A 12,655-nucleotide genomic window follows, 5' to 3' on the forward strand; every position below is an offset into this window, starting at 1 on the left:
TATTTTTAACTCAGAATTCTTTTATTTGAGGTATGCTTGTTCTTTTCATATTCCATGATAGTAGCATAGCCATATACAACAAATTTTACAATAGAGAAAACTTTTCATAAAAATATCTGCCTTGAACCACAACTTTTATTTTTAATTCTTCAATGATTACTACTGAAACTAGTTATTCTATATGAAAACTTAATTTCCCTGTGGTAGCAAGTATTTATGAAAAGGAATATTCAGTAGGGACAGTTAGTTACAATACTGAGCACTGGGTTTTTTTTATATTACAGTGCTAACACCCAAGAAAATGAGATGCATGGATTACAATTGAAACTGTAACAATGAGGACAAAAAAGCATTTTCAGATCTCCAGGTTAATTGTACAGCAGCTTCCTACACACATATGATCAACCATATAATGATCCCATCAAAAAAAAAAAATCTAAGCAGAAATATCTCATTTACATTAATAATGTTCACAAATTATATGAATTCATTTTGAAAGTGATGGATAATTTAAGCTTTCATCATCTAAAGCTTGTCATTTTTTTCCAAGAGAACTGGATTGTTTCATTTTTAATGAGTGCAATAATATCACATTTAGTTTCAGCAGATGCAAAATAATGCACAACAAAAATGATTTTGAGTTTGCTGAATAAATAAGCAAAACAAGTACCAGAAGAATCCAAAGAAACTTGTACTATAAAGGCTTTTCCCTCCCTGTGAGAGGTCAAAAACTGGTCAAATCCAACACATTGTTTCAATTTAAGCAAATAAAATCAATATGGCCAGGAAAGCAAAGTGCACCAAAATTTTAATTTAGTTGGGCTTTAAGAAAAAACAATTTCTGTCCCCAGACAAGTACTATTAGTTGACAAGAAATATGGCATCCCTCACCTAATACAGCAAACAAACAGAAATAATCCCCCCACCTCTTAAATCATTACATTAGACACCCTCAAGACAATGATACTCTTTCAAGAAACTGCAGTGGAAAGGATCTGATGCTACTTTTTAAATGGAACTTAAGGAACAGATTGTCAGGCATACCAAGAATTTTCAGATGTATTTCTGCATTCACATCTGTGAGAGTTGTGGATTGTCACAGTTCATTTGCTTTTGTAAAAAGATCCACAATTTGCTGACAAGCAACTAGAAAAGTTCATGCATTGACTGGGGTGGCTTACCCATTTCAGTATTTTCTTTTTATATATATATATTTTTAAAGCGAGAGAAAGAAAACAAATTGTATCCTTCCCCCTACAGTAATACAAAGCTTTTGGAGACAAAGGGGTGGGGGAAGTGATGCAAAAATAAATAATAAAATGTAAAATACTTCATACAAAGTAATTCCAAATGTGCCATCCGTGTACAATTGCATCCAAAACCAAACACGTTGATAAAGCAGAATTAGCAACAAAACTATTTGATTACAGAACACATGAGCACCTTGATTCCATGGCTGCAATCCTGTGCACATTTGTGCATGTGTAAATAAATTTCAGTGGCATTTAGACATGAGAAATAGTGTGCAGGATTGAAGCCCATATTTTAAAGTCCTTTGGGAAGTGCCTCTTTTTTCCATTTTTGGTTTATGTTTAAACCTTGTAGACTCTTACAAATGCAGTTTTTTTCTTTTCAGTACTGTACACAGGGAATAGGAAACTTACAGACTTACAGTGTGACACATTTTTACATTACTGAAGATAAAAATAATCCTTAAATACTATCATTTGTTTCCAGTTTAAGAGCCAAGTTGTATTGTTGTCAGTTAACACGATACAGTAATAGAGTGTAGACAGATTGCAAATGCAAATAATGCTTAAGAAAATTGACAATTATTCCCCCTCCCCCAAATCAGGGTCCATCAGAATAAAGCTGCATTTTCCTATAGCATGCCAAAAAGTGGGACCTTGATAAAGATCTGCACAGTGCATAATTTCCTTTAAGTTCCTTTAAGCAATCTTGTGTTACAAGAGTACAATTAAAAGTCCATCAGTATCCCAAGTCCTCATGCATTATCTACCCTGCCACACTTTGCTAATGTGTCTTATCATTTCAGTTGTTAATACTGTTCAGTGTAGAGACAGTCTTTCTGAGGTAGACTGTTCAAGTTCAAGGACAAGTCTTTCTTACGAAATGCATGACATTCAAAAAAAGACAACAAATAAATACTACATGTACAATATGTAGCAATGAGGTAGAAATGGTTTTAAAGAACAATGTCTGAATGCACACCCAATGCGACGGTGGGGAAAATATATATATATATATATATAGATTTATAATATACATAAAAAGGAAGCAGGAAAAAAACCTCTAGTGACTGCATATAAACCAACAGAAGGAAAGAAAGAAAAGAACATACACGTGAAGTTTAGGTGTGAAAATAAACTTTTGCCTCTTTGTGTATTGTAAGACAACAAGGAGGAATGACTGCATTCCCAACCTTGGTGTAGAACAGAACCATTTTATAAATATTTAACATTCTATAGGACTGATTCATATATTCTCACACAACTCTGTAGCAAGGCTGACCCACACTGCCGACATTCTACATATCACCGAGACAGGGAGGTGAAATTTTCCTGCTTTCAGTCTAATTGTCTTTGACAATTGCAGTGCCTAGTGCTACACTTCTTGTGTTGTATTTAAAAACAGGAGAAGAATAGAGACTTGTTCATTAAAGATGCAGTATCCCTGGTTCACAAAAATGTATCTGGCAGGTTCAAAATCGAATGTCAACCAAAGGTCTTTGCAGAGTGGGAGATTCAGTTCATGTATTGACTAGTCCCCAGTACAGCTGCTTCTTTTGAGTGTAGGAATATTTCTGGCTCTGTGTTTACTAATGTGCTTCATATATGTATAAATCTGCAAATGATTAAGGAACAGAAAGCTTTTTATCTTTCAAAGGAAAGTGAAAGCAAAAATACTTCAGGTTATGTATATATGTACAGATAACTATTGTATAAACACATGCACACATACAAGATGAAATGAAGTTAGTGCTGTAAGGGGAAGGCATGTTGATCTTCAGTTCTGGAGCATATGCTTACCAGGAGTTTTACCTACGTAAATCCTATTGAAATGCCTGGGAAGTGCAAAAGTGGGCAACACACATGCATTTCAATGGAGATTTACGTAGGAGATTTTCCTAGTAGGCTAGTGAAGAAAGCTAAGATATACAGCATATACTTTAGAGATTAGGATAAGATAGGCATTTCTCAAATCAGAAGTAATTCGAACTGATGAGCGTGGGCGGCAATAAATGGTATGAACAAAATTTAAAGTCAACTTCAATGTTTTATTTTTGAGATCTCGCTTTAGAAAGGAAATATTTCAGTTTCATAGAATGAGGTCTGCATTGATTTGAATGAAACACATAAGCTGGTCCTTATAACAGTCTATTCAAAGTTACACACATTTTCAGGCAGCAGAAACCTTTGTTTGCAGCTTTTGACATGTAAACACATTACCATCTACCAACATCTGTTGGAATTAATTGGGGTTTTTACACTAGATTATCTCCTTTCGAAAATTGCCTAGCAAAGTATTACGCCAGCCCATATAAAATGACCTTGTACTATTTTACAGAGCATAGCCCCTGGACAGATGAGCTAGCTTTCCCAGATGGTGCTTTGCCTATGTGTTTTACTGGGAGGTTTTATTTTCTCCTTGATGGGTTTGAAATGCACAAGAAAAACCATTTTACCCATCTATCTGCATTTGAATAGAATACAAATTGACTAATAGAGAAATATTTTGTGCAAAAGTAAATAGCCTTAAACTGCTTTCACATTCCATTGATCAGCTCAGTCAGCAAACTTTTCACTACTATCTTTAATGGTCTAAATATTTTGGGGAAAGAAGCATGCCAGAAATGTAGAGCATTTCTGTATAAACTCATATAAAGGTCATGATGCTGCATTTTGAATTGGCCTTGATAATTTGGCTGGCATAAAATTGTCCCTGCTTTTTCTGTTCTTGGAATTGTTATTGTAGTTGAAGAAGAAGCCTCATCTTATACAAATAAATGGTGGTTTCTATTATTATCTCACCCCACACATTTTGATAGGCTACTACAGCCAGGATGCAATAGTTGTCTACCCCAAAGTATTCAAAGAACATTCCAACAAGCTATCAGGCAGGGCTTTGTTGTCCTTAACTAATTACCAGTTGTACAGAAGGAAGAGTTTGGCAGGTGCAGTTTCAATTATCATGTAGATATAATGGTGGGAGAAGCTGAAACTATTAATATTCTCCCTTCTATTAAAGGCACATGAGATCTGCCCAATATGGAATCTGACAATTCTTGCCCAAAGTTTTTATTTATTTATTGTTGATACAAAACCCATAGTTCTGACCAATGGAAAAAGATAGCAGATACCTTCCTACAGAAGCCATTTTAAATCCGCAGAACACTTTTATATGTTGGTCATATTGATTCCCTCACAAAAGCTAGTCTTCTCTTTCATGGATCATCCAACACCTTAGAAGCTTAAGTCAGGATCCATTTCTTTTGTATTGAAACATATAGGGTACAGAAGGAAATGTAGCAGCATAAGAAAAGAATGGCCCTATTCACATGGGATGCATGAAAGCAGTTGCTTCCAACTAGCATAAGGATAGTTCGTTAAAAATGAGCAAATGGGGTCTGAGCACACTGGACAAAGGCTGTGCGATTCCATTTATCAGTGAACTTCCATTGGCAGGAACTGATAGAATATTATAGCTTGCTTCCAGTTGGTAGGAAGATAGGGTAAACAAAAGTATTTCCCTCATGTTATGTAAAGCATTATAGCCACTAGCTGCTGCAAGTGGGATGAAAACCTAATCCCCTGGTGCTTGCATCAATGCATCAATGGATTCAAGTGGGTAGGTGTGGGTGTGTGGGTGTACACACACACTTTTAATTCTTTCAGCTTCATCATTTTGCTTTTTATATTTAAAGCTAATTGAAATAATAATTACCTTTCCCAACATATATGATGTAAAATGGGAGCCAAAATGTGACCTGAAAATTCTATTGAAGTAGTTTTTAATTTTATTTAGTGGGCTATGGGGATAGAAAACTTTATATTTTATGTGGTCATGTATATGACATTATGTTTACTTAAGTTTAGTTAATAATATTGATTTAGTAGAAAGCATAGAATTTCTGGTGTGAGCATGAGTTAGTTCTTCAAAACATGCTTGAATCTTTCAAATGAGCACAGCTTGATAGCAAACACAAAATGCAATGTGTAAAAGATGAAAAACAGATCAGCAATCTGCATCAGCAAACCTGTCTGCAAGATCAATGTGAATCATTGGGAAACGGGATACTTGGGCTTCACAAACAGAAAGGAAGATATAATAGAAGAAATGTAAGAGTATTGAAAGGCAAAAAGGAAGGCATTCACTACTTGAAAATGCAAAGCATCTTACTTTACTATATCAGTGAAAGGCACTGTGTTTTTTTTAAATGCACCTTCTGCCTTAAAAGCAACAACACTAGATTTAGATTGAATAAAATAATTGCTAGAATGTACATTTTGGTTTATTTGCTCTGTTCTTAGCCATGGATATTAAAAGAAATTTTAAGAAATTAAAAGGAAATCAATAATCAGAAATAAAATACAATCTACCTACCCACTATTAACTTTCTCATCCCTAATGTTTCAACTGACTAAATGTCAAGTATGATAACTGGAAAGTAGCTTTAAAGACACAAAATAACCAGGTAACTGATTGGTCTTTTTCTCCTAAGGGCTTTTCAGTGCATTTATTTCATGTAATTGAAGGTACATTACTTAAAAGAAACATAAAATGCCAGTGCTTTGCAAGTGTTTTGCTACTCTCTCTTTAAAGTAAACAGAAAATCACTTCAAAAAAAGTGGGGGAGACTGTTCTGCTCGTGTGGCTGTGAAGGCTCGGATTGCTACAGTGCTCAGAGACATTACCAGCATCAGTCAGCTGTCATGAACAGAATTGCTCATAAAAGCATTAAAGAATAATAAAAAAGACAATGTGGAGTGGAAGCACAAAAAGAACAAAAAGCCACACATGCTAGCTAGTCTGCCTTTTCAGAAGGAAGACTCAGCAACATTTGCCCTCTCTGGACAAGGAGGGAAGAGGTAAAAGATATAGATGGGCTTCACTCCAGAACTGAATCTTCCTCCATCCCCTCCTTTCCCTTCCCTTCCCTTAGATTGAAATACTAAGCACACTTCCTTGGGAGTTAAATCTCCTGGAACTCTGGGCAACTTAACTGAGTAAAACGTTCATAGGGTTCCATTAAAGTCATTAAGGAGGTTAGCATCCTAGATGTAATCCAGCTTGTCCTCATCTTTACTTTGCTTTCCAAAGAGGAATTTAACAAAAACTGAGGTAGAAATAAAATGGTGGGCTCATTTACCCTAAAAAAAGAGAGAGAGACAAAAATGGAAGAGACAATGTACACACAACCCTCCCCCAGCAAAAAAAGGGGAAAAAAATTCTTCGTCTTTTGGAAATGGAAGATGAGGAAGAAAATTGTGATTGGAGGACTTAAATTTTTCTTGCTTTTTTCTTCGGTTACTATCTACTGCATTGCTGCAAACAGCTTTGCAACCCACAACCTTTCTTAGTGACCTAGAATGATTTTGTTCTATTGACGCAGTGAAATAATCAAGACACTACATCTCTAACCATGGTATAAAAGCCATTGTAGTCTAAGGTAATTTGCCTCTCAGAGTCCTAACTAGATGTTGCCTTTGACTGTCTCAGATGATTACTTAATTCGACAGGGTGGCTTTCTTGCCGTTGGTGGACTGTCTACCAATGTGTCACAAAACTGTCAAGGACTTAAGGACTTCCACCCACTACTGCCATGGAAATTCTCTTGTTCCAATTTGATCCCCAATATTAAGGGGGGGGGGGAGAAAACCATTTCCTAAACACTGGGATACCCTCTCTGGTTCTATTTTGAAATGCTGAAAGACTCATTTATAACATACTTCAGCTTGCTCCTGGATACATTCAAAATATTTCTCCTTGCCATTTTTTTTTCAACTGTTGAGGTAAACATACATACATATTTAATATAAAGTAACATTGAAGCCTATCCTATTAACTCTCAGCAGTACATAGTGCTTTCAACACATTCCTTTGAGGTACTGTACAAATCACAATCACTTTCCTGAGTTTTTTTTCTTTTTTCTTTTTTTGCAGACAGAACATTAAAAGAAATGAACTGCAGAAATTAAGGTCCAGATTACCATTACCCTGTTTTACCTGTTCTTAGTTTAGTACTGCAGAACAGACAGGATTGAGGAATACTGTTGCTCTTAGTTTAGCCAAACAACAACAAAAAAAAGAAAACAAAAAAAATGTAGTTCTCTGTCGCAACGCAACCATTCATTTCTTTAGTCCCATAACATTTTGAAGTTAAAGCTCTTTATATTAGCACATGCCACCAATGTAATTGTGAGGCCAACAAAAAAGAAAAGAAAATGAAAAGAAGGGAGGGGGAGAAAGCACCACTTCAGGCACTTGACAGCAACTAAATCTCGAGAACAGCAGAATGGAATCAACACACAGGGTTCATGTCCTTCTAAAAATCAAGCCACTTGGCTCCTTGCTCCACGGCGAGAGTGTGTTGTCTAGCCTGAAGAGAATGGAGCATCAACAGATGCTTTCTGTCATCTGTGGCTTTTCAGATCAACAGCTCTTGTTTGATGCAATATTCCTTCAAACCTACACCTGGCTCTTTTGATGCAAGGTGATCATTGTCCCCCCCTCCCCTGCACAATACTCTTTCACAATTTTAACTCTACTGAAGAGGGTTTCCATGCCCTATGTAACAGGTTTGTGTGTATGTATGTGTGTGTGCACGCACCAACATTCATTACATTTTTTTTAAAAAAGACTTGTCACTGACTACAACCAAACATTTTGTTCCATTCAACATATGTATCAAGCTCTTTTTGAGATATGCTAGGCTGTATCTTGCAGAAAGCATTTTCAAAGTCTTGATATGTAATGGGCCTCAACTGGCTGGGCATAATGGCTGAAAGGTCTGTGGCTGGCATGGCATGGAGTGGGCCTACTACTGCTTCCTGACACAAATGAGCAACATCTAGTCCAGAAAAGCCTTCCGTGCGCTGGACAAGCAGTGCAACCTCCTTGTCATTGAGACAGTAATTGTGCTGTGAGAGCAGTTGTACTATTATCTGGTGCCTTGCTGTGCTGTCAGGAAGTGGGATTAAAAGTCGTTTCATGAAGTACCTTCGAAGAGATTCATCTATTTCTTCCGGTTTACTGGTGGCACAAATTACTACTATTTGGTCCTCAGCAGAAGTTAGCACAGTGTCCAGCTGCATAAGGAACTCAGTTCTCATTCGACATACTGGACTGTGTTCTTCATTCACTTGGGATGAAAGTAGCACGTCAATGTCACTAACAAAAATCACTGAGGGCTGGCGACACCTTGCCACAAGGAAGGAGGCATGAACAATTTTTTCTCCTTCCCCTATCCACTTTGTGACAAGACCGGAGCCAGTGATTTTGAAAAACGTGGCTCCCAGCTGGCTAGCTATACATCTGCCCATTAATGTTTTGCCTGTTCCCCGAGGTCCAAACAAAAGGATGCTCCGAGGTAGAGCACTCAGCCCATTGAATGCATCTGACCTCAATACTGGCCATAAAACCTCCTCTTTAATGACAGCCTTTACCAAATCTAGGCCAGCAATGTCATTCCAGTCCACAGGAGGTCCTTGGTTGATAATCTCATTGGTTACAAGGTCAATGAGGTGTGCGTCAGTATTTTTCAGTTGCTCGTCAACAGAGTGGTTGGATGAGGTAGCTGCACGAAGTCCTGGGCCTTGCATTGGGTGAGGAAGGAGTTGTCTATGTTCATCACTGTGTTCATTCATTACTGGAGAGCTGTACTTCCCAAATGGTTCACTTGCTCTTGACCCAAGTGAATTTTTAGCAGTGCTGTAGGAAGGGGGTGTCAGAGCCCTACTGGACTGGCTGAATTTCCTTTGCTGTTCAGAAGCCATTATCTGTTTTGTTGGCTTAAATGCTAAGGATGGTGGTTCAGCACTCCTGTCAAAGCCATTCCCTCTGTTGGCGTTTGAAATGCTGTTGTCGGGCATCCTGTACATAGGACTTTGTGTAGATCTCTGTTGGCCATAGCTGTAATTTCCATAACTGGAGTCCATTTCTCCTTGTCCTGCCATATAGAAAGCTTTTCTTTTCAGAGAACTTGCTGAACTGTTTGTCAGGGCAGAGGGTGCAATGGGCGTTAAACCATGACTCTGGTAGCTGTAACCAGGTACTGTAGTAGGGGGAAGAGGAGTTGGAGCAGGGATTCCTGAAGGCAGATATGCTGAAGGAGGAGGAGCACCACCAGGGCTATATCCAGGCCCAACAGCACTTTGAGGGGGATAACTTGCAGATGGATAGCTATAACTGGAAAGATTAGACGTTCCATTGTAGCCTGGTACCAGGGCTGGAGGGGGTGGTGGAGGTGGGGGTGGTTGTAAAAGCCCAGAGCTATGCAGAGGGGATGGATGAGGTGAAGGAAGTGCAGGTGTTGGCTGGCCACTATAACTTGTATGCAAGTAAGATCCATTGTATCCTGTGGCATATTCCTGAGATGGGAGCCCTGAATGCAGACTGGGTACCGTATGACTTCCACATGTACTACTAGAATAACTAGATTCTGTCAGGTTACTAGCCACCCCAGGTGAACTCCCTATACTGGCAGAGACATCTGCTGGAGGGAGGGCAGTACTTACTCCAGCTTTGCTGGCAGTGATAACATCTGGGACACAGTTCATGGGATAAACACCCTCAGAGTTCAAAGAAGGCTGCCAGGGTTCACTTTCACTCTTGCGGCCATTCACCAGCCCTGATGGAGGCTCTGAGTAGTTACTTAGGATAGGCCGTTCAGCTGGCCCTTCCAAAATACCAGAATACTTTTCTGCATATTTTTTCAGCAGATTTGAGGCAGTTAGAGCAGAGATGTCATCATTAGCCCAAGCATACTGGTAGGTGCGTTGCAGGTGTCCACGGTAAGCTTCTACCTTGTGGGCAGGAGACCGGGTTGTTGAAGTGATGTCAAAGTGCTGCTCTGGCCACTGGGCATGCTCTGGCGTCCACTGCATCTTCAAGCCTGAGGATTGGGGTGGGGAGAACAAAAACAAAAACAAAAAAGCCAAAATTAACAAGCGGAAAATACTGTTGCAAAGGCATCTAAATACATCCACTTGATTTCTTCATTTATAGATATAATAATTGCTGTGCTTAAAGTCAGCAGATTATTTATACATCCAAGCTGCCTGTAAAAAAAAAAATTATTGAAAAATATATACATGCCCCTCTCTTAAAATATTCTACTTACAGTACAATCCTAACCATGTCTACTCAGAAGTAAGTAATAGTGAATTCAGTGTGGGATACTTTCATGTAACTGGGATTAGAATTGCAGTCTGATTAGTTGGGGTGTGGGAGTATGTGATTTAACCCAGCTGGATGTTTTAAAAGTGTAATTTGGTACATTTTTGGTATTCTGAGCATGGGTTCAATGTTAAGTAACATGTTTCATACCACAAACACTCTATCTGCCCTCATCAGTTTCAGTTTTAAATTTTAACATTTTTTAAAACACACACACACAGCGAGAGAGAGAGGAGAGAGAGAGAGAGACATGACACAGCTGACAGATCACATCTAGGATACCTTTCTTATTTGGTACTGAATACCTAGTTAGCACAGTATAATGCACCCTGCGCAGAACAATATGACACAGACATAGCAGGTCATTCCATAATCCAACTCTCATCTAAAGTGGTCCACGACAGTTTCAAATCTGCTTCGTGGAGTGCAGCAAAGCAATCTCCCAGGCAGCGCTCCGTTGCTTTCATCACACAAAGCCTACAACTCGGTATGAATTACAACTGGCTGCTCTCTGCCTCACAGTTCTGTTGTTGAGGCACTGGGAGGAAGGGTGGGGGGAGAAGAAAAGAGCAAAGCCCAAGCATCACTTGTCTGCCTGCCTTTTTCACTTGCTCTCCTTTCGCCTCCCTCCCTGTTCCAAACTCTCCCTTCCCCTCCCTGCCTCTAGGGTACATAGCAGGTGGGGTGAAACGAGAAAAGGAAGAATTAAGTGTAGTCTTCTTGCTAAAAGTTCAGAAAAAAAGAAGAAGTGCTGGCTGTAAACAATCAGAGAATACTTAAGTAACGCAGTGTGACCAATGCATTAGCACAATTAACCATGCCAGGGAGAGAGAGAGAGAAGAGAGATATTTCTTTAGTTGTAATTTGGTAAGCCATTCCAAATGGCAAATAGAGTTCACCAGCATTTTAAAAAAAAAAAAAGCTTCTTCAACTCTTACCTATGTATCGCAGGCAGCATGAAGGCAAGCCTCAGCAATATCTTGCTCGTTTTACAAAAAGTGATTTTTATTTTTTCCACCAACCTGTCTTGTACCCTTTGGCACGGATTCTCTGATAAGAAGGCTTAGAGTAAACGAAGCATTTGTGTCACGGGTTCTCTTATGAATTCTGCGGTCTATTTTTGACAGCCTGTAGCCTCCTCATCTTGCTTTTCTTCTTCTCAAACCCCTTTAGCCCTCCTTTGCCTGACTCCAGAATCTTGACATGACCAGTTTAGCCCCGCTGAGCTAGACCTAACACAGCATACAGTTTGGTAACAGAATGGCATGTTTATTCCCTTCTGATTCCTTCTTCCTTGTTTGCACATCCGCTGCACCAGACACAGGAAGTTAATTAGCAGCATGATGCTGTGCTAATTGTGTTAATTTACAAGGTTTTAGTCAAAGAGAATCATGCCAGGGCTGGCACTGCTGTCAGGCTTTCAGCTTAATGATTAAGAAATACTGAAAACAAGGTGGGAAGAATTGCAGTAATTACACAATAAATTAATAGAGCAACAGGATTAATTTGTAAATATATTTTATTGCAGTTGTGCTCATTTGTATTGGGATTATTTAGGACAGAGTTAGTTATTGAAATTCACATAGGTTTTGGGGTTTTTTTTTTGCTAACCCATGCTGTAATTTGATCTAAGAATTTCAAAAGAGCACTTGAGGTTTACCAGTTAGTATCTAAAATCATACTTTGCATAAGAATGTGTAAGATGTGCTCTAATTTAGTTTTATCTTGACAAAGATGTTGCTAATTGCCATACTTTCAACCCACATTTTCAAAATCAAATTTTAATTCATGACAGTTGGATGTTCACTCCTTCATTTTAAGATAAATCAGTAAACCTATAGTAAATATGAGGATTTAATTTCACCAAGAAAAACAGGTAAATAAATATGACAGCCATACAAAACAATTTAACTTAAATAAAATAAAATAGCCCCCCTTTTAAAAATGTTTTATGTTTTTGATTTTGAGAGACTACAAAAACAGAGAAGGCTTCTGATTCCTTATGCATAAGCTAAAATATTTGAACAGATTAATGCTTCAATTGTTATGTATGGAGGGATTTTTTTTTAAGAACTTTAAAATTTATTCATCTGCAACCTGCCAAGCAAATGATGCAAATGGTATGTAATCATGGGTATAATTTACATCTGCAAAGCTTAATTGGTAAAACATTAATTCTGGAGTTAACAAAACATGCTTTAACACAATGGCTGCAGTCTTCCATGCATTTGTGCAC

General features: G+C 38.3%; 1 protein-coding gene and 1 long non-coding RNA gene across 8 annotated transcripts in view; one reads left to right on the forward strand and one right to left on the reverse strand.

The window, feature by feature from the left end:
• LOC308581871 overlaps nt 1–12,655 on the forward strand; it is a 429,226-nt gene that overhangs the window by 13,293 nt on the left and 403,278 nt on the right. The window contains exon 3 of one of the 5 annotated variants that reach the window (XR_014005342.1): nt 7,186–7,277. The exons of the other annotated variants lie outside the window; for them this stretch is intronic. This is a non-coding gene — a long non-coding RNA (uncharacterized lncRNA). Of the gene's footprint in view, nt 1–7,185; nt 7,278–12,655 lie in introns of those variants that run through there. 5 annotated transcript variants of the gene reach the window in all.
• Nucleotides 609–12,655, reverse strand: part of FIGN (fidgetin, microtubule severing factor) — a 124,813-nt gene continuing 112,766 nt past the window's right edge. For all 3 annotated transcript variants that reach the window (XM_081165183.1, XM_081165181.1, XM_081165182.1), the window contains one exon: nt 609–10,135. In XM_081165183.1, the coding sequence (XP_081021309.1) occupies nt 7,887–10,135 (2,249 nt within the window). In that variant the 3' untranslated portion in view covers nt 609–7,886. The remainder of the gene's footprint in view (nt 10,136–12,655) is intronic.

The sequence above is a fragment of the Podarcis bocagei genome, assembly GCF_964188305.1.
Source record: "Podarcis bocagei genome assembly, chromosome: 1".
Classification (NCBI taxonomy): domain Eukaryota; kingdom Metazoa; phylum Chordata; class Lepidosauria; order Squamata; family Lacertidae; genus Podarcis; species Podarcis bocagei.